The sequence below is a fragment of the Galeopterus variegatus genome, unplaced genomic scaffold, assembly GCF_000696425.1.
Source record: "Galeopterus variegatus unplaced genomic scaffold, G_variegatus-3.0.2 Scaffold442, whole genome shotgun sequence".
Taxonomy (NCBI): domain Eukaryota; kingdom Metazoa; phylum Chordata; class Mammalia; order Dermoptera; family Cynocephalidae; genus Galeopterus; species Galeopterus variegatus.
This window is the reverse complement of record NW_007726553.1, coordinates 243,391-265,715: the sequence shown is the minus strand read 5'-3', so window position 1 is coordinate 265,715 and position 22,325 is coordinate 243,391. Positions and strand designations below refer to the sequence as shown.

At 47.7% G+C, this 22,325-nt stretch overlaps 1 protein-coding gene across 1 annotated transcript in view; it reads left to right on the top strand.

The window, feature by feature from the left end:
* Positions 1-22,325, top strand: part of COL15A1 (collagen, type XV, alpha 1) — a 120,057-nt gene that overhangs the window by 92,984 nt on the left and 4,748 nt on the right. The window contains exons 25-39 of the mRNA XM_008568787.1: positions 1,291-1,359; positions 1,469-1,504; positions 4,287-4,340; positions 4,440-4,499; positions 5,927-5,995; positions 6,109-6,150; positions 8,789-8,834; positions 11,149-11,229; positions 11,651-11,700; positions 11,813-11,914; positions 12,714-12,858; positions 16,280-16,344; positions 17,813-17,941; positions 18,085-18,144; positions 18,831-18,890. Of these exons, the coding sequence (XP_008567009.1) occupies positions 1,291-1,359; positions 1,469-1,504; positions 4,287-4,340; positions 4,440-4,499; positions 5,927-5,995; positions 6,109-6,150; positions 8,789-8,834; positions 11,149-11,229; positions 11,651-11,700; positions 11,813-11,914; positions 12,714-12,858; positions 16,280-16,344; positions 17,813-17,941; positions 18,085-18,144; positions 18,831-18,890 (1,068 nt within the window). The remainder of the gene's footprint in view (positions 1-1,290; positions 1,360-1,468; positions 1,505-4,286; positions 4,341-4,439; positions 4,500-5,926; positions 5,996-6,108; positions 6,151-8,788; positions 8,835-11,148; positions 11,230-11,650; positions 11,701-11,812; positions 11,915-12,713; positions 12,859-16,279; positions 16,345-17,812; positions 17,942-18,084; positions 18,145-18,830; positions 18,891-22,325) is intronic.

The window sequence follows — 22,325 nt, the reverse complement described above, 5'->3', positions numbered from 1 at the left end:
CTCCAAGGAAGAGAGAGGCTCTGATATCTATTGGGCCACTGTTGCAAAGTGTGGAGGGCTGGGTGTTCTGGGCAAAGGTTTGGCACCACATGGGGGTGATGTCTTGGGACGCTTTTGCTGCCACAGGTCTGCAGAAATGGAATGGGGCCAGGGCAGCTCTGGAGTGGGAAGATTGGCTCTTGCTTTAAATGCTCTGTTTCCTGTTTGGTGAGGTCAGATGGATCTAGAGAGACCAGCGTGCCACCCCCGCCCCAACCTCCTGCCACTTTGAATGACTGGGATGGGCGCCCAGGCACCTCTGCTCTGGCCATTGCGGCAAACGCACTTTCTCTTGCTCTGCCTCTAATGCTTTCGTGCTTGCTGCTGCTGCTCAGGACTGCCTTTCCTCACCAGCGGCATCGTAAGATCCAATATCAGGTATGGGCTCAGGGGGATGGAGACAGATGCGGCTCTGCTTGCTTTGGTGCCATCGCCCTGGCTGCTTCCAGCCCTGTTGAAAGGACGCTTCAGTGTGCACCGCCCCCCGCCCCCAGATCCCCCAGGGGCCAGCATTGAAGTCTGGGGCCAAAGCCTCAGGGTGACATAGAAGATTTCTCTCCCTGGCCTTGTTCACTGGACATACATCTTCTCAGAAGCCTCCTGAGGTAGTAGATGGTCTATGAGGACAGGATTAGGGGTGGGATCCTGCTTCCTTACCACCAGTCCACCCATCTCATGTTTCCCAACATCTGGGGTAGCTTTGCCTGACCAAGTGAGTATTTGCACAGGAGCCAGGATTTGGGGGACAAAGTGGCACACAGACACACAAGGCCCCTATGTGGAGAGAGGCTTCTGTGTTGGGAGAGACATCTCTTTCCCAATTTCATGTGTTTTAACAAGAATAAGTATTCCTGGAGGAAACAAATCTTGAGTTGCTAGGAAAGCAAGCCATCAAACACATTAGGAGCCAGAGGTTCCTGGAGGGGCACCATGTGGCAAAAGGTGGACCATATTAGGACTGGATCCTAGGGGTCTGAGAATGAGGATGCAGATCTGTCCTCAGTGGGAGCCCTGGGGGGGCATAGAAGACACGCCTGTGATCTAGGACAGTGACTGTGATGGTGCACAGAGGGGAGAGCTCAGAGAACATTTGGTTGCACAGCAGGCTGCTACAGTGCTCTAGCGTGAGGTAGTGTTGGAACAGTGGGCTTGGAGGGGTGAGGGGAAGGCAGGAGTGGGAGGTCTTAGTGATCCTCTGGACAAGGTGGCAGGAGGAGGTTCAACTTCATCGAAAGGTTCTCTCAATTTCAGGGTGAAAAGGGAGAGCCAGGTGCAGTCCTCACAGGGGACATTCCTCTGGAAAGGCTGAAGGGGAAAAAGGTAATTATGCCACCAAACCCTGAAGGCACCCACTGCTTCAGCTTCCTGTCTTTGTTTCTGCCACAAACAGTGTTCCCCTGAGTGATCAGAATGCATCTTCCTGTTTTAGGGTGAACCTGGAGCACATGGAACCCCAGGACCCATGGTAAGCCAGAGCATCTCTCAGCTGGGTCTGCACTGGGGATTGAAGCATTTATCTTACTTTGGCTCAATTAGATTTAGTTGTCCCAGTTGTGAAAATACAAAAGACATGGCAAAATGTGCATTATTATGGTTAGGCTAACTGCAATTAAGTACAAATCTCAGCAGTTAACGCAATGGCAGCTTATTCTCGCTTTTGCCCTGTCCACTGCGGTTGTTCCCAGTTAGGCGTCTCCCCTCCAAGCAGTGACTCGGGGACCCAGGCTGCTCCCATTCTGTGACTCTGCCATCTTGTGGATTCACCAGCATCTTCTAGCTGGCAGGCTGAGGTTGGAGAATGGGAGGAGACAGTGGAAGATAATGAACATCACTTCTAGCACATTCCTCTGGCCAAAACTCAGATGCCTGGGGCTTCAGACATGTAGGTTAGCTGTGTCCCCAGGAAAGAGAGCAGAACCAGAATGTGGAGAGCACTCCCAGTTACACCACAGTCCTTGCCATCTGAAGATTGCCAGTTGCCTAGGGAACCTTCAAAGGAACCCCATGAAACCTCCCTGGGCTTTTGGACTCTGGTTGTGGATCTGCTACTTATGTGCTGTGAGACCTTGAGCAGCCCTCTTCTTTCTCTGGGCTTCTGTTCTCCCATCTGTACATTGAAGGGATTGAATTAGTACTAGATGATATTATAGGTCCCTTCTGGCCTTACTGTTCTAGGAATTTATAACCCATATGGGCTTCCGAGCAGTTTTCATAACTACTCTTTCTCTCAAGGATGAACCCTAAACTTCTCTGTCATACATTCTTCTCCAGAGAACAAAGAAAATTCAGGTGTAGAACATCCACTGTGGGTCAGACACTGCACCGATAGTTCTCATAGGCCATCTCATTTCATCCTTACAACCCTGAGAGGTGAATATCAGAACCCTTATTTTGTAGATGAGGAGACCAAGGCTCAGAGAGGTTAAGTAACCTGCCCACTGTCATACAGCTTGTAAGTGGCAGAGTGGGGTTTTGAGCCAACCTGTCAGACTCCACCACCAGAGAGGCTCTGTCCAGGCTCTTTCCACCAGACCCCACAGCCTCCAATAGACAAGCTGCCCTTGATTCTTTTGGAATATTTTGGGCTAGAGAATTGTCCATGGAGTTTGGTTGAAGCTGGCTCTCAGGCCTGGGGAGAAAGGATCACACATTTCTTTAACAGACATGTGTCCTTGATGAATGGCCCATAATCTCCAAGGTGCTTCCTTCAAAAGACCTTCTGAGGCCTTTGGACCCTTAGGTCAGGCAGAAAGAACACCCTGGAGTGAGATGGCTGAGGGGTAAGGCAGACTGGGGGAGTCCTGTGTTACCACTGGTTAGCCACTTGCTAATCTCCAACACTGTGGAAGGTGCAGACAGTTGGCCCTTAGGTCAGGCAGAAAGAACACCCTGGAGTGAGATGGCTGAGGGGTAAGGCAGACTGGGAGAGTCCTGTGTTACCACTGGTTAGCCACTTGCTAATCTCCAACACTGTGGAAGGTGCAGACAGTTGACAATGGTGGCCAGTGGGCTGCTGCAGATGCCTTGAGGTTGTTCCCACTGAAACCCAGCTGTACACAGCTTGCCAAACACAGGCAGTAAGGGGCACCTTCTTCTAGTTTGCATAAAGGTGCCATATGGGGCAGCTGTGGCCCTGGTGACCAGTATAGCTTACAACTCCTTTACAATTCACTAGGGTCTTGTTACTCAAAGTGTCCATGGACCAGCATCATTCACATCACCTGGGAACTTCTTAGAAATGCAGAAGCTCAGGCCCCACCCCAGACATACTGGATCTGCATTTTAGCAAGATCCAGGTGATGCCTGTGCACATTTGGGAAGTGTTGCACTAGAACATAGCAGCCACGTGGCCTTCTGGTGTTGCTTTTCTTTCCCTAAGAGTAATGTGGACTGGGTACTTTACATACAACCCTGTTTCAACTGTTTTTATTTGCCACTTTTCAGGGCATGGCTATACATGTTAATTAATGTTAGAAGGAAGAAGGGGTGTGGAGGGCACTAGGCTTAAATGAGTCATTCCTCTGGGAAACAGGGCAGACCCAGCTATAGGAGTGAGAAGGTGCAGACTGAAGATAGAGCATGTTCTGGGAAGAAGTACATTACGGATGGCGTCGTAGACCAAGTAGTCTTCATCCTAGACGCTGGAAGGCAGGAGGGCTCCTGCGGGAGGTTGGAACAGGACGTCGGAGGAGTGGGCAGCCACTCTAGAAGCATGTGGACCTAGAAAGCCAGCACTGAAATAAGGTCTATGGGTCAGGGACTCAGCTGGAGGACTGAGGTTCCAGGATGAGACTCTGGACCCTAGGGACAGGTAGAAGAAAGGCAGGAACCAATTCCTGGAGCAGGTTATCAGGAAAGGCTGTGTTACCTAGAATGGGGGATGTGGTGAGCCCTGGGACATAAGACCTAGGGCAAAGGTCCATGTTCTGTGCCGGCCTAGCACCGGGCTACCTGGGTGCTGAAGCCCTGAACTCTTGACCTGCTCCTTAGCCCTGACTGAGAGGGGTTGGGTTCGGAGTCTGGGAGAGGATAGAGCCTGCAGGAAAGGGGTGTGGTGAGGGGGTGGAGCAAGTGCTTCTGGCTGGGAGCAGGAGGCCAGAGACAAGGGACCAGCAGGGGAGCACTCATGATTGCTCCTCACCCTCCTTCCTCCTCTCGGTGGTTCATCATCACCACCACCAACAAAAGCAGGCTGCACACCTGCATCGCCCTGTGATTTTCTGATCTGGTGTTTGTTTTGCATCTAGGGGCCCAAAGGCCCACCAGGACACAAAGGAGAATTTGGCCTCCCCGGACGACCTGTAGGTATCAGTGTTCCTCAGACTAGACGTAAGGGGAGGACAATGGGCCAGCCTGGCCTGTGGGCAGTAGGTTTACTAACATGTTCCCTGTGGTTTCAGGGCCGCCCAGGACTGAATGGCCTCAAGGGTGCCAAAGGAGATCGAGGGATTATGATGCCGGTGGGTCAGGGTGCCACAGCCACCATCCCCATCCCTAGTCACCCTGGGAATGGAGCCAGAGGCTGGTGCCCAGAGAAGGGGTGAGAGAGTGCCATGAGTGGGGCGTGCAGAATGAGTGTTCAGGAATGTTGTCTTCTCCTACCACCACTTCCAAAGGTCCTCCCACCCAGCTCTGTCCTCCAGCTCACTCTTGGAGGGTTCCTGACACCTAAAGCCCCTTAGTGGAGCATATACTTCCTGACGCAGACCCTAGAGGGAGGGTGGGAAAAAGCAATCTAGGCATGCTCGGGAAATGTGGTTCCAAATGCCAGGCCTTCTGACTCTAGGGTAATGTCCCCTCCTCCCTCCTTTACATAGTCCCAGGGATTGCTCACATCACTGGGGGCTCAGTAAAAGGCCTCACGAGATGGCAAACCTGGGTGACATCAGCAGGGCCTAGGGTCAAGGAAGAGGAAGCCAACATTTGTTGAACAACTATTATGTACCAGACGTGGTGCAAAGTGCTTTTAAGGACAGTATCTCACTTAGTCTTGGTGATAACTGACCCACGAGACACTCTGAGGTCCTTGTTTTACACAAGAGGAAGTTGGGGCCTATGGAAGTTAAGGTACTCACCAAAGGTGACACAGCCAATAAGCACCAAACCAAGATGCGAACACAGCTCTCAGTCCAGTGCTAGGGCTGTTCGCATCATTCTGTGTCCAGAAATCCAGAAATACGGTTTTACTGAAGCATCAGGGGTCTGCCTCACACTCATCAAGCCCTCTGGAACTGTTAGGTAAACTGATGCCTTCCTTTAGAGTGGTCAGTATAGCTTCCGCATGGACGAGAGTCCTCATGCCTGCCCATCAGAGCCTCCTGCTGCAAGATCCTACCTCTGGACTTGGAGGAGAAAACATTGCGTCTTATTAAGGCCAGGCTGACCTAGCTTTGAGTGACTCTGCTCTCTAACAAGAGTTGTGCATTTATTTTTGCCGTTCTGAGGTCCTCCCCCAGGCACCATCTCATGTTAGGGATCCCCCCGCCGTCTCCACACTAGGGGTGCTCTGATAGAGAGGCGGGAGTTGGCTCAGTGTTGAGCACTGCTCTGGGAATCAGAATCTGGGTTCCGATCTCAGTTCTGCTGTAAGTTGCTGTGTGGCCTTGAGCAGGTCGCTTCCTCTCTCTGGGCCTCATAATCTGCATGTGTCAACCGGAGACAATACTTGTTGCTCTGCTGTCTCCCCTGTGACTTGTGAAGATGCAGGCAGGTCATGGTTGTGGAAGTGCTCTGTCATAGGGACCAGCCTACCCGAGGGAGAAGTTAGCTGGCTTCAGAGGACCCTCCTCTCCTTGCTGTGTTCTCAAACCCCGGGGGGAAGTATCCTGCAGCTGCCTGCACCCATGACGACCTGAACTCAGGAATGGCCTTCCTTTTCTCCCTTCAGGGCCCACCTGGCTTACCTGGTCCTCCAGGCCCCCCTGGATCACCTGGAGCTGTAATTAACATCAAAGGAGTAAGTTGGGATTGGGTAGGAGGAGACCATCGTGAGGGATTGGGCACGGGGCTGGCCTGTGCTGGAGTCGTGTGTTCTGATGGCCTCATCTCTCTTGTTCTCATTTTCCACAGGCTGTTTTCCCAGTACCCGTCCGGCCACACTGCAAAATGCCAGTAAGTCGCAGTCACTGCCTTAAAGAGCAGACTTTCTTATAGATAACAACTCAGAGGAAAAGATCAGTCTTTGTCTGGGGCCACTTCTATGCACAGCTGTCCTCTCTTATGCCTTCTATCACCTACATATAGACCCTTAAGTGACTAAAAGCTTCTAGATAACAGACCATGGCAATGAAACATACTGGATCTTCTAAGGGTGCACACACTGGCAGGTTACTTGTTTTAATACCATAAAGAAAGCAGTGTCTTTTGTTATTGTGGCCACATTAGCTTTATGCCGGGGGCCGTATACAATCAGAGAAAGTAGATCCCTTAAAAAATATAGATGAGAAAAAAAGCAATGCCAACCTGTGGTCTTTGCATTCAGAACTTTGTGCTAAAGTCTACAACTGTGTTCTGTCCTTTCCCAATGATCACACTACCGCACAGCACACAAGCCTGGCAGGCAGGGATTATCTCTCGCTTTCTACTGAAGCAACAAACTGTGACTCAGAGAAGCTCACTGACTCGTTCAAGGTCACAGGACATGACGGAGCTGGGACCATAACTCAGGTCTCCTGACCATCAGGCAGCAGGTGCAGACACTCTGATTCTGGGGGTCAGGCACTTGGCTGGTCCCCTAGCCAGTTAGTGGCATGGTCTCTGAGGTTTCACATATTAGGAGACTTGTTTCTGTGGGAAAACCCAGGGAGGGTGGGCCTCAAGAGCAGGCATTAGTCACAGAACCACGCATAATAATTCTCTCATTCATTCAACAAATATTTATTGAGTGCTCACCTGGTGCCAAGTACTCTGCTACGCTCTGGAGACACAGGGGTGAACTAGACAGGCGTGGTCTCTACTCGCAGGAGCTTGCACATTGCAACTTAGAAATATTCCTTGAAGCAGGTTCATAATTGATGTCTGTTGGAGGTGGTGATGCGGCTTGGGTCAGAGGCTTCAAAATGATGCAATTGGCTGAGTGTTTGCCCAGACATCTGTCTATGTCTGAACTTTGAGGCATCAAGTCTGCAGTCCAGGGCCCAGGAACTTTGGCCTGGAAGGCAGAAGACAGGACCCACTGATGTAAGGTGACTAAGGGGCCTGCTGTCTCCCAGCTCTATGCAAGGACAGTAGCAACTCAGTAGGTATTTATATTGATGGCCCAGAGAGAAACATACAATATCAGTGCTGGGGGGACCCTCCTGGACAGGACCCACTGATGTAAGGTGACTAAGGGGCCTGCTGTCTCCCAGCTCTATGCAAGGACAATAGCAACTCAGTAGGTATTTATATTGATGGCCCAGAGAGAAACATACAATATCAGTGCTGGGGGGACCCTCCTGTGAGATTGCTGCATCCCACCTCCTTATCATACAGGAGAGACTGCAGCCCAGAGAGGCAAAGGGCTGGCTCCAGGTCCCACAGCGAGTTAGTGCCAGAAGCCCCTCCCAACTAACATGATTTCAGGCTTCAAATGGGCCCACCATGGGACAGCACTTGACAAACTTTAAGGTGCTATAAAAATGCTACTGCAATTACCATGACCTGTGCTAGGACTCTTTGTAGTGACCATAGCCTTTGGGAGTCATGGGGTTACTTAAAAGAAAAGAAGCCAAAGATGGGCTTAGAGCATTTTTGGTGAGTTTTTATTTCCTGTTGCCTTGATGGACACCATGGAGCTGGGGCATGGACAGTCCTGATCAGCTGTCAAAATGGACATTTTGAAACAGAAATGCTTCCTCTCAGACACAGCATTTCACAAGGGCCTTCTTATTTCAGCGCCTCTACCGTAACAATTTACAGCGCAGGCCTAGTGGGGGAACTCGGTCAGCTTAGCTACAAGACGTCAGCTTCATGCTTAACTTAGAAATGCTTTTCCTGGAAGATTCTGTCTCCTCCCCCCATCTTCTCCTGGTGACCCCTGAGCAGCTTGTGATCCTCCACCCATGAGAACAGAAGGATCTTGACGCTGGATGGATCACTTTGATTCCATATATTAACTGGGGAAAAGGTGACAATGGACTATTATTGTAGGTGGCTCCATCTTAATAGATAAGAAAATGCAGGAATCTGGGAAAGAACTGGAAGGGGATATTATCTAGAATAGCTGTGACTCCAGACCCTTGGCACTTAACGGGGTCCAGAATAGCCTTCCAATCTAATGCTAACCCCCCTTGTGAATTGTCACTACCATCAGCTCCTGTTCATTGTGCTCATCTTTGATTACACACAACAGCAGAGCTAATGGCAGACCCAGCATCGTGACAGGGCACATCAGTTGCTTGGACACTTGACTTCTTGCAAGAATCAATCCTAATTGATGAGAAAGGAAGCCAAGAGCAGTCATAGTTGGCTAAACCAGCACTGCCACGATTTGTTGTTGCCTTAAAGCTTTGGGCTTCCCCTTTGCTGAGTTTTTCAGCCAGTAGAGTCTCAGTTCTGCCCACCCCAGCCCATCTACGTGATGGGCCTCCCAATTGAAAGCTCGAGTGTCTGTGCATTCAGACAGCTATTCAGGACTTTAGGGGGCTCGAGAAACAAAGGAAGGCCTGACTGCATGCCACTGCCTCTCCTGACACACGTCCCTGGGACAGTGCATGCAAACACCAGGGTATGGTTTGTAGTGTCTAATCTGGCCCTTCTCTCTTTCCAGGTTGATGCCACTCACCCTGGGAGCCCAGAACTCGTCACCTTTCATGGTACACACTCTCTTCTTTACCGTATGTTTCTCTGGGACATTTCCTGACACTTGTACCTCTGAAGAAGATGGTTTTCATTTGCCCCATGCTGGGTGCAGACTAGGTGGTTGGGAAGGTCTGACTGTGTGTGGCGGGACAGATGGCAGCTGAGCAAGGCTGTGGGCTGGCACCCCTGTCTGGTTTTTCATACATCTGTCTATCCTGCACAACTTGGCTGGAACTCCTAGCTAGCAGGGAGCACTCCCCTTGATCACTCATTTGTTAATTTGTTCATGAAACATTCACTGATGCCTACTGAGCAAGGCTGTGGGCTGGCACCCCTGTCTGGTTTTTCATACATCTGTCTATCCTGCACAGCTTGGCTGGAACTCCTAGCTAGCAGGGAGCACTCCCCTTGATCACTCATTTGTTAATTTGTTCATGAAACATTCACTGATGCCTACACCTCACTTGGTATGATCCCATGCACTGAGCTAACACAAATGAATCCTGTGCTGTTCCTGCCTCCTAGGCCCTTAGACTCTGCCAGGTGAAACTAACCATTACAAAATAATTATAGTGCAGTATGCCAAGAGCTAAGACAGGGAAGGGCCATGGGAGCTCAGGCAACCCTTGCCTTAAAGTATTCATAGACCAAAGGCATGGGCATCTCCTGGGAGCTGGTTAGAAATGCAGAACCTCGGCACCATGCCAGACCTGCTGAATCAGAACCTATATTTTAGCCTCCTCCCAGGGGAGGTGTGTGCATAGTCCAGGGTGAGAAGCGCTGGCTCGGAGTGTTGGATTAGTAAACAGCATGTTCATGGCTACATCAGAGAGGGACAGGCCAGGAGACAGAGGCCTGCAGGCAAGCATCACTCTGGTGCTCTGTGTCCCCACACACCCTGTCATGCTGTGTGTCCCCCTTTTGATTGAGGAGTCTGAACACTTGGGGCTTAACCAGGAGAAGGTCTTTTTCCCCAAGTACTCATCTCCAGCTTGGCTCTTGTCACCCCAAAACAAGAGGATGTTCTCCCTGATGAAACAGGACCAGAGGATGAAATGACCAGGAATGCTCTCCCTGGTGAAATAGGGACCCATGGATTTTCTGTCACTTCTGGTTACCAAGTCCAGGCTGTTTTCAGACTCCATGCTCAGATCCAATTCAAGGCTCCCCTTTCCCTTCAGGCAAGGCAGGCTTTGGGGAGGAGAGGGTGGAGCTGGATTTGCTTTCTCAGACCCCCAGTTGTTCCCCTCTCCCCGTGGGGGAGAGAACAGACCTTTCTGGATGTGATGGCCCCTGGTGAGCCGGTTGTCCTCCCTCAGGTGAGCAGCCCTGAGGTGGTGGTGAACTCGCTGTCTTCTTATCTGATCACCACTGTCTGTAGTCGGAGTGGGTGGCAGAGGCCCCACGGGCCCCACTGGTAGGGTCCTCAGTCTCAAATAGCTCAACTCTCAAATTGCCGAGGCTAGCTGTGGTTGCATCTGCCTGCTGACCCCTGGGGGCACTGTGCTTACATCCCTTCCCCCACCTTGGGGAAGCCTGACCCCCAGACCTCATCTAGGCTTTCTGCCCTATCTCTGGGATCCAGGGCCTTGGTGGGTTAATCCGTCACACTCTTGGGACCAGGAATTCCTAGTGCCCACCCCACCAATCTAGGTGGAAAAAGGGAGTCACTTCCCTTCCCAAATACTGATCTCCCAAAGGCTCCTTTCCATAGCCCCTCTACCCCCCATAGAAAGAGCTGGGGGAGAAGGTGGGGATGTCGCACCAGAAATGGTGCTGCTTGCTAGTCCTTCAGGAGGTGTGCTGTGGTCCAGTTGGATCCTCCCAGCTTTGTAAGTGGAATACTTAGCAGCCTTAGTTGTCCTGTGCGGCCACCCCTGGGGTTTCCTCTCCTTCCACCAGCATGCCGCACAGGCTTAGACAAGATGAGACCAGAAGACTGACCTGGGGTTGAGCCCCGGTCCACATTCATGAAACTGTCCCAGTGACAGCTCCCTGCAGCCTCTGCTGGGCTCCCATGGGACACTGATGACATCTCGATGGTAGCACTTGTTCCCTCTTACTTCACAGTGTTGTGAGCTGGGCCCATCTCCCCCACGAGCTGAGCTGTTCAAGGTCGGGAACTGTGTCTGACGCCTCTCCTTCTGCTCCTCTCTCCATTCAGCAAAGCGTTTCGTGCCCGCCGCTTTCTCAACAGGCCTTTGTTTGTTTGAGTGGACATTGCTAAAGTGGCACAGTTTGAGAACTTGTCTCAGAAAGATTTTATATAGAACAAAAGTGATTTTCCACTATCTTTATTTTTTTTAATGTGTTTGTGTTTGGTGGCAGGTGTTAAAGGAGAGAAAGGATCCTGGGGTCTTCCTGGCTCAAAAGGAGAAAAAGGTGACCAAGGAGCCCAGGGACCACCAGGTATTCCTGCTCTTGTTTAGATCTTGCCTTTGATTTCTGTTTCTGAGAAATGCAGCTAAGCCAGAGAGTAAGACTAACTACATTACCACCCTGACCACAGGCTCCGCTGAGTTTTACTGAGACCCCTTCATGGGTGTGGCATGTCTAAGACAGAGCAATGTCCAGATAGACCAGAAGTTCCAATCATTTGTGTTTCATATGCAAAATGAGGCCCAAGGAGGGCCAGGGGCTTGCCTAGGACTCCCCAGTGCTGGGTTGCTGGGCCTGACTGGGGCCTGTTGCTGCCTCCAAGCCCACTCTATTGTCTAAACCAATGCAGGGTCACTTTTATTAGGACATAACCATGGCTGCAAACTTGGAGACTTTTATTTTGAAATTTCTGAACTATGATTGTGAATTTTATAAGCATTTTTTTTTTCAGGTCCTCCAGTTGATCCAACTTATCTGAGACATTTTCTGAACAGCCTAAAGGTGAGTATTTCTCTACTAAACATTTGGCCTGTGTTCCCAATTTCTTGGGTTTATGTTGGAGACCAAGTTCATCCCAGTCTTACTGAAATACTCCCATGTTCTCTGCTTCTAGCAAGAGAATGGACACAGGGGGTTTCAAGGAGAAAAAGGCGACACTAACAGCAACTTCTTTGTGTCTGGGCCTCCAGGCCCCCCAGGAAATCCAGGCTTGGCTGTGAGTAGTGACTATCCAAATCATCTTCCCCAAGGACTTACAGCTTTCCCTGGACCCTCAGTATGCCTAGACAGCTGGAGAGTCATGAACCACAAGCTGGAGGCAGGATTGGGGATCAGCCCACTCTCTCTTCATTCTTGTTGATTGACAGGGAGGTTGGCTGGGTCCATGGAGGGAAGGGATCCAAGACTAATGCAGTTAGGCCACTTCCAGGCCACTGACCACACTGCCTTATTCATGTAAATGGTGAAAAATTCACTCAATGCAGAGTTATTAATGGTGAACACATCAGATGTTGTAGGCAGAATGGAAGGTGAAGGAGATATTTTTAGAGGAGTTATTCAATTCTTCTAAAATTTTAACAAAGAAAGAGTTCCTAGATAGCCTTGTTCTTCCTAGGATGAGAGGTATTTCCAGTGCACAAGAGAGAAAATCAAAGTCTGCTCCTAAGGAGAGCGTGACCAGGTTATTGACCTTTGGTCCCAGAGCTCACCATAAAGGTAGAACCAGCAAAGCCAGGAGGCCAGCATTCTATTTCTAGCTCAGCCTCTAATTTGCTTTGTGATTTTTGGGCAAGTCCTCTCCCTCTCTAGGCCTGTTTCTTTGCCTGTGAAATGCAAAGATGAGGTGAGATGATCCCCAAGAGCCCTTGAGGCCTTCTACCACCTTGAACTGTGCCAGGATTGAGGATAATGATAGCAATAGCTGGTGTTTATTGACTTCTTACAAATGTCCTCATAAAAGGAATAAGTAACCAATAATCTTTCTCTCCTCTGTTACTGTGCACTTGCCTTGACAGGGCCACAAAGGAGAGACTGTCATTGGGCCCCAAGGACCCCCAGGTGCCCCTGGCCTGCCTGGGCCACCTGGCTTTGGAAGACCTGGTGTCCCTGGGCCTCCAGGACCCCCGGGGCCACCAGGACCTCCAGCTATCCTGGGAGCAGGTTAGTACTGTGAGCAGTGCCCTCATTCACGCTGCCCCTACCGTTGTGCTCAGGGTGACCACATCTGGGTGGCATGTCATAGCCACACTGTCTAACAGAGGGCTGGTGCCTAGGTAGAGCCTTCTTTCTTTTCTTTTTTTAAAATTGAGATATAATTCACACATCATAAAATTCACCCATTTAAAGTGTACGACTTGGTGGTTTTTAATATATTCACAAGGTCATGCAGCCATCACCACTGTCTAATTCCAGAACATTTTCATTACACCAAAAATAAATTTTGTACCAACTAGCAGTCACTCTCTTTTCTCCCCTGCCCCAGATCTTGGCAATCTCTAATCTGCTTTCTGTCTCTGGGTTTGCCTATTCTTTACATTACATATAAATGGAATCATGCAATATACGGCCCTTTGTTTATGGCTCCTTTCACTTAGCATACTGTTTTCAAGGTTCATCCAGGTTGTAGCATGTACCAGTGCTTCATTCTTTTTTAAGGCCAAATAATATTCCATTGTGTGGATATACATTTTTTTTTATTCATTCATCTGTTTATGGGCATTTGAGTTGTTTCTGCTTTGGGGCTAATATGAATAATGCTGCTATGAACATTTGTGTACAAGTTTTTATGTGAACATATATTTTCAGTTCTCTTGGGCATATCTAGGAGCGAAATTGCTGGGTCCTATGGTAACTCTATGTTTAACTTTTTAAGGAGCTGCCAAACTGTTTTCCAAAGCAGCCACAACACTTGGCATTTCTTCCAACAATGTACAAGGGCTCTAATTTCTCCTCATCTTCACCAACAGTTACTATATCTTTATTACATCTTTTTGATTATAACCACACTCATGGGTGTGAAGTGATATCTCATTGTAGTCTTGGTTTGCATTTCCCTAATGACTAAGGATGTTGAGCATCTTTTCAGATGTAAGTGAAAACTTCTTAGCTGTCTCATCAATGCCTTCGAGACTTGAGAACCTGGCTTAAGGACCAGCACTGATTACAACTCTCTCTGTAAAAATCTAGTGAAGAGTCTCAGTTCCTCAAATGAAAATGGGTGAAATTAAAGAAAATCTCCATTTATCGAGCATTTACCAAGTACCACATATTTTGCTAATCACTTTACTACAGTACTTCATAGAATTCTCACAACAGCACTTCAGGGAAAATATTAGCATCCCCATTTTACAGGTGAAGAAAGTGAAACCCAGAGACATTTAGGAACCTTTCCAAGACCACACAGGTGATAAGTGGAACTAACAGGATTAGGACCCAGATCAGCGTAGCTCCAAGCCTGTGTTATTTTAGCTATGCCCATGGTGGAAAATAATCATAGTAGCCATAATAGCATGAATCCATTTTTTTTGTTGTTTGGGTTGGCATGAGCCAGGTGTGACGGAAGCATGCCTGGGAAGAGACCGACAGAGTATGGGGCATCAGGGAGAGCTTTATGCACAGGTGACTTTGGGGTTGGGACTTTCACTTAGGCTCGGATCATTTGGCTGCAAGTGACAGAAACATAACTCAAACTAGCTCAAGCAAAAGGGAGATATATTGGACATGAAGGGGGGAGTGAATAATCAATTTGTGGGGGGTGGACATGCAGCCAGACCTCAGGAACAGCCAGAACCAAGGTCCCAGCCTCTGCAAGGTTCTCTGGCCATCTCATGTCTCAGCTTCTCTCTGTACAGCAGCTTCATGCTTTCTCACCACAGACCACATCCTCTGCACAGTGGGAAATATGGCTACCGCAGCTTCCACTGTCAGCTAGAAGTCTTGGCCTTCTTTCTCAGTTTTGGTTTGAAAAGTCCTGGGGTGGGGCAAGCCCCTGGGAAGGATTCTGATTGGCCTGTCTTAGGTCAGGTGCCCAACCTTGGACCAATCACCTGTGGCCAGGAGATAGGGTCACATGAGAACATGTTAGCTCTTTCTGGAACCAAATGGTTGTAGAGGTGAAAAAAGAAGGTGCTGGGTAGATGAAAACAGAGGCGCCCATGTAGCCCTGAGGGATGAGCAGGAGTTGCAGGAGGTGAAGGCATGGTACAGGGGGAGGCAGGATGCAGAGAATCTGTTGTCCAGAGCTGCACTACACTAGCAGCCCAGGACACCTTGCTGCATTGAACATGAATCGTCCTTCACATGAGGTACAGCAATTCGCAGTTTACGAAACGCTTCCATAGCCATACTCCCAGGTCATCTTTCTAGCTACTCTGGGAGGGAGATGAAATGGATATTGTTATAAATCTCATTTCACGAAGGAAGACACTGAAGCTCAGAGAGGCTAAGAGACTTGCTCAAGGTCACAAATACTAGTAAGAAGCATGGCTGGGGTCCAAGTGCAAGTCCTCTGACTCTGTCCCCGAGGCATTCACCACCTACGTGTGGACGTTCAAGTCCTGTGGTGGAACTGAAGACTTGTTTGCAGTGACCTGAAAAATCGTACAAAGGAATTTTACTGGGACTTGTAAAAATATCCCAAACTCTGCTAAAAGCTTGGCAGATTTGGGGGGTCACAAGGGTTAGAGAGGTAGATGAAGAGCAATGGAATGGCTGTAGTAATACTTCCTTATGTTTGTCTAAAGGAAGGGCTTTTCGATTAAGGAATTATGGACTTCTAGGGAGTTCAAGGATGTGCCTCAGTGATCTTCATCACAGTAACTTTTTTTTTTTTTTTTTTGTAGAATTTTGTGCACATTTTTCTGGGGAAGAGGGCAATAGCCTTGATCTGATTTTTAAGGGTACTGTGACTCCTCAGAAGCAAAGAACCCTGGTCGAATGCTATGCAATTTAGAAAGCACATTCCTAGTTTGCATTTCACTCAGTTCTCACCACAGCCCAGTGAAGAAGAAATGCCTGTGTACATGTCATAGGACGTGGGTTTAGAGAGCTTGCTGTTTCCCTAGATCACATGCTGGGAATTGACAATCTGGGGACTTGAGTCCCTGACTCCTGGCCCCAAAGCCAGGGATCCTGTTACTGCATAGCTCTGGCCTCCTTCCTCAGCCCAGCACCTTCTCTTCCTCTTTCTGAGCCACTTCCTCTGTTCAGTGGTCACACGCTTGTCTCTCGGGTGAAGTAAATTGTATGAGTCAAGATATTTTTGGATGCAAGAGACAAAAAAATTTAACTTAAACTGGCTTTTACAAACAACAAAAGTGAATCAATTCACTTATGAAACAGAAATGTCCTAGGCATGGCTTGGTCCAGGGTGACAATCAAAAATCCCGGCTCTTCCTAGCACCAGTCAATGTGGCCTAAGTCACATGCTGAGTCCAGAGCCCCCACGCTGCTGTCACAAGCTGGGACGCTTCGTAACACTGTGAATGGGGTGGTGAACACTTCTCTTGGGTGATCAGCTGACACCTGAGACGTTTGGCAGAGAGAATATTTTTAGTAACTTCTCTTTTCTGCTTTCTCTTAGCTGTGGCCCTTCCAGGCCCACCTGGCCCTCCAGGACAGCCAGGGCTTCCGGGATCCAGAAACTTGGTCAGTAACATTATCAATGTGTAGACATCATTCTACTTTGGATGGTTTTATTTAAAAGTCTGGCTACGGTGTTTAGGGGCTGGTACCCCTTTTATTTTGGAATTAGGACTCCATGAGAATAGAATTGGTGCAATTCCAGAAATAGTAGAGGGGATTTGTTATCTATTTAGAAGACCTATTAAGTAAAAGGATACAGAAAACAAAATCATTTATTAAGTTCCACCTTTCAAGTCTTAATTGACTAAGCTATAGTAAGAAGCAATCACATTATATTAAAAAGACCATAAGCACAAGAGTGTAAACAATATCACGGCAGATCCTTGTGCTGCTCAGATTTACCCTGGGTAACAGCTTTTTCTATTCTGCCAAAGGATGTCTCCTGTACGTTCATTACTTTGTAGTTCATTGGAGCAGGGTATAGCAGACCCAGATTATTATAATGCATAGAAACATGGACAAGTATCTCACAGGGATATCAGGAGACATAGGAATGCCTTTTGTTTGTTGGTTGGTTTTTTTGTTTTTTTGGTTGCTGATCGATATGGTGATCCGAACCCATGACCTTGGTGTTATCAGCACCATGCTCTCCCAAGTGAGCTAACCAGCCAGCCCTCCTAGGAATGCTTTTTGGTCTTTGCTAGATTTTAGTCAGAAAAATCGACTGCCAAATGAAAGAACTGTCCAGCACATGATGGAATTTTGATATTTGGTTCCTTTGGGGGATTGTTAAGCCATTTTGATGCACTAAGTCATTATCTTCAAGTCTAGGTGAAAATTAATTTTGTAGTCTTTCTCAGTTAAGATGAAAAATTAAAACTCTCTTGACTGATAGTTCTTGAGATTTGGTGCTATTCAATAATTTTTTTGCATTTTCTACATCTGCTCCTAGATATGCCAAATGCTGTCTAATCTGGCAGTTTTCTAGACAGAGAAATCACAGATCACCCGTTTTCTATCATGTATCTAATATCGTAACTACCCAGCTAGACAAAAAAGATTTACGACCTGAGTATAGGTGCTCACTTGCTTGCATTTCTTATTCCAAATGAAAAGAAATTTGAAACTCTTCAAGGAGCAACATGAAATAACATCACTTATGCATGTTAGTGCCACCAAGCAGCTTAAAAAATAGAAGTGGCATAACTTACCAGCGATTTTGCTAATCAAAACCCAACAAAGACAACTCTGTTGACAGTGTTTAAATATCTTTGTAATCACAGAATATTATCTTTTTTGTTTTAGTTCATTTATTATTATTTAGATTTGCATTTCAAAGTACTACCTGTTTTCATCATAAGGAATGCCCTTTGGGTTGCTCATGAAGTCATATATCTCTATGTGGCACAGGAAGCCTTTTTATTGAACATGAGGGATGGCTCATATTTGACTTTACAAAGAGGCCAGTTTATCACATTGTGTCACTGCTCTAATGATAATGGCTGTGTGTGGAATTTAAATCATGTGACAGGTCACAGCATTCAGCAACATGAATGACATGCTGCAGAAAGCGCATTTGGTTGTTGAAGGAACATTTATCTACCTAAGGGACAGCACAGAGTTTTTCATTCGTGTCAGAGACGGTTGGAAAAAATTACAGGTAATTCCTAAACTTCCTTTACCAAACTGCCTCCAAGCACCCTCTAGAAATAATCATCTACTCCTGTAAATGCCATTTTTCTGGTTTGAGAATAGGCAGTTTCTAGTTGATGTTTCATTTTCAATGTACTGTTTTCCTTAAAGCTGGGAGAACTGATCCCCATTCCTGCCGACAGTCCTCCGCCCCCTGCGCTTTCCAGCAACGTGAGTAGTGTCCCTGCCCAGCTGCTGCCCCTTCATTTATCAGCATTTCCTGAGTCCCCCTGGGTATCCAGCACAAGCTCTCCGAACTGGACAGCCAGCTCTGCGGGTTTAGTATCTGGTGCGAGCCCAGAAGTTACCGGGTGCCAACAGAATGTTCTCACAATAGAGTGGAGGCTGGAGACCTGCTGTTCCCATGTAGTAGCTGAGTCCTCCTGGGCAACGGTCGTCCCCTCTCTTGACCTCAGTTTATTCATCTGTGAAATCATGGGTTGGCATAAGCACTCTAGAAGAGCCCTTTAATTTTTGACACGCTCTGCCTTATAAGAACATGGGCCCTACAGCAGCCCTTTGAGGCAGGGACTATCATCTCCATTTTGCAGATGATGAAACTGCGGCTTTGAAGAGGTGGCTTTCTCTATTAAGGGAATGAATTGGATGTTAACATGGGCCTTCTGCTTCCCTGGTTCAGTGTTAGTTTGAAAAGTCTTTAGAACATCCCCTCCCTTTCTAAGGATGACTTTTTAATTCGCACATAAAACTCTTCACATTTAAGAGTCACAGTTAAAGACAATGACAAACTATTTAAAATATCTTCTCAAGAAACAGTGCACTCACACCTCAGTTTACCCTGAATAACAGATTGAATGCATATTCAGAATTTTTTCTTTTTCTCTTTTATATAACAGCTACATCAACTTCAGCCTCCACTTAACCGTATTTTAAGTGCCAATTATGAGAAGCCTGCTGTAAGTACAGTTCATGCATTTACTCTGCAAAGACTGAGTGTGTGTATATTATGTGCTAGGCCCCTTGCTTAGTACACAGTTCCTGCCATCAAGATGCTTATAGACTAGTGAGAGAAGCAAACAAAAACCAGACAATTACAATACAGTGTAGTAAGTTGTTTGGTCGAGGCAGACACAACGTACTGGGGGTACAAGGAAGGTCAGAGAAGCCTGCCTGGAGGTGGTGATCTCCAAACTAAGATGTAAAGGTTGAGTTTAGGAGTGAGCCAAGTGGGAAAAAGAACATGAGAATTCCAGACAGAGGGAAGCTAAAACAGAGGGAGGCAAGGGGGCGCGTTGCACGTTCCTATAATTGCAAGTATTTCAGTCTGGCCAAGGGAATAGATTTCAAGGCAGAAAAGGGAGAAGTTTAGTCTGCAGAGGTCAGCAAGGGCAAGGCCGGTCATCAAGGGCCTGCAAGCCAAGCTAAGGACTTTGATCTTTTCCTGTGGGCAGGTAGGAGCTACTGAAGGGTTAAAGTAGGAAAACGGTATGATAAGATTGGCATTTCAGAAATTAATTTGGTTACAGTGTGCAAATGGATTGGCAGGAGCAGACTGGGCCCAAAGACCAGTTAGGTGGCTCCTGTGTTATCTGAACCAGGATCACAGCAGTGAACATGTGGAAAAGTAGGCAGATTAGAGAGACATTAAGGAGGCAGGAGTGACTAATCTGGTCATCGATTGGATACAGGGCATGAGGATGAGAGAGATCAGGCATGATGCCCAGATTTCTGTTCGGTAGTTGAGTAGTGATAGTCTTTCCAGGGATCATTTTGTTGCTGGGATTAGAAACTCTCACTTTATTCCTCTGCTAGCCTAATGATCTTGTTCAAATCATTATAGGAACATCATGGAATTCAGTCTCAGAAAGTACAACCCAGTCTGGGGACTCTTGTCCCTGCTATTAATCTGTTTTACTATCTCTGCAGACCACCTTCTGCAAGGGTCTTTCTTCCTGTCTCCCTGCACCCCCACCCTAGCACAAGTACACAGGTCGCATGAGCTTGCACACAGCTTTCCGTTGCCTTGGCGCTGATTCTGGCCCTGACTCTGTGACCTTGCAGCTGCAGAGCTCAATACTCCCTGACTCAATTCTGAGTCTTGGGAAAGAGAGTCTATATGATCTATCTTGGGTCTGGAGGTGTGGACTTGGGAGTCTTCAGCAGAGCCATGACAATTGTTACAGGGTGTATTAGTCCATTTCTATTGCTCATGGCATAATACGTGGAGCTAGGTGATTTGTAAGAAAACAAAATTTATTGCTTACAGTTTTGGAAGGTGGGAAGTCCGAAGTCTAGAGAACACATCTGGTGAGGGTCTTCTTTGGTGGTGGCTCTACAGCAATGCAAGGGGTCTCACGTGGGAGAAGATGGCAGAGCAGACAGAGAGAGAGAGCTCCTCATTCCCTCTGCTTTTAAAGCCCTCAGAGCCATGCCCCAACCACCATTATTAATCCATTCACTACAGCGTGGTCCTACAGTCTAATCGCCTCTTCAAGGCTCCACCTTTCAATTACCGTAGTAGGATCTCCAACCCTCAACAGTTAGTAGAGATTTAAGCTTCATTGAGGTTGGGGGTGGGGGGCATCTAACCTACAGCACAGGGGTGGTAGGATTCCCAAAAGAGAACATAGGAGGGAACAGGATATGAAGGTCTAAAACCCTGCAGGGAGATCAGGTCTGGACATATAGACTCGGGAGTCTTCAGCAGAGCCATGACAGTTATTACAGAGGTGGTAGGATTCCCAAAAGAGAACCTACACAGTGAGAAGGGATTGGTCCAAGAGGAGGAAAAATAAAAAGGAACTGATGGAAGAAATATGAGAAGGAAACCGAGAAGCCATAGTCAGAGAGGAAGAAAGAATGCCAAGCAAGGCTGAAGCCAACAGGGTCAAAGGCTGCCAGGAGGTCCATAAAAAGAACTCAAAGGTATCCTTTAAATTTAGAAACTAGAGCGAAGCATTGTGGCCAATACGATTCTAGTTGGTTGAGGAGTAAAGGAGAGGTGAGGGAAGAGAGAAGCGAGTTTACCTAACCCTTCAAAAAGCCCCCAAACAAACTAAAAAAAAATTAAATAGTATTCTGTAAATTCGAAGTAATACATATTGGAGAAAATTTTGACAGTGCATAAAAAGAATGGAGAAGAAAATAGTAAATCACCTATAATTTTGCCAAAACTACAACAATCTACAAAAAAGCCATTATAACATTTTGATTGTCATAATGTTACTATGCTATTATATTCATAAAAATGATACATATTCATAATAAAAATGTTCCAGCAATTAGAGGAACACAAACAGGAGCACACAAAAGGGCCCCATCCTGCATTCAGAAACAAACATAATTCCAGACATTTTTCTATGTGTGTAATGTTACTATGCTATTATATTCATAAAAATGATACATATTCATAATAAAAATGTTCCAGCAATTAGAGGAACACAAACAGGAGGACACAAAAGGGCCCCATCCTGCATTCAGAAACAAACATAATTCCAGACATTTTTCTATGTGTCTCTTTAAAGAGGGAGAGGGGAGGTGGGTGGGATGGGCGGCGTGCAGGGAAGCCTTGCACTTGCTGCTGCACCTTTCTTAGGTGGCCCCTGGTCTTGGGGAAGCCTCATTCCATCAAGGCCCCTTGTGAATGCCCTTTGATGCAGCCCCAGAAGCACACCAGGTGGAGGCTGATGAGACCATAGGGTCTCTTTCCGCAGGTACCAGAGTGGGAAGAAGATGGGGCAATATAGCAGATGGCAGGAGCATCAGAGGGACAGGCTTGGTATGTGAGGGGGTTGAGGGTGGAGGCTGATGAGACCATAGGGTCTCTTTCCGCAGGTGCCAGAGTGGGAAGAAGACGGGGCAATATAGCAGATGGCAGGAGCATCAGAGGGACAGGCTTGGTATGTGAGGGGGTTGAGGTCTAGTGGCCTGGAAGGGGTCATGGTGAGTGGGCAGCATGCTGAAGTCGCCTCCCTGTGCTGACGTCTGGGAATGGAGAGCACTGAGTGGGAGGCCTGCTGGAGAAGCCTCATCTCCCTGCGGGCAGGGTGGGCATGGTGCCGCTCAACCTGCGCCTCTCTCCAGGAGAACCAGGGAAGAATAAAAAGAGAGAGACGGAGGCCAGCGGCAGGCTTGGAGTCTTTCCTCCACAGAATGGGAAGGGAAGGGGTGGTGAGTGGAGAGAAATGGCCAGAGAAGTGCAAGCACTGCGTGGGGTGTTCTGGAAATTGCAGCACAAGGCCAGTGGTGGCCGACTGGCTATTCAAATAGCAGAACGCCAGCATGGTGACACTGCAAGTGGGGACAGATCTGAGAGGCAGCGTGGAAATGGGGAGAGAAACACTGACCTCTTCCTGCCGCAGTGTGGGGCTCATGAAATGTCTTGTGGCTTA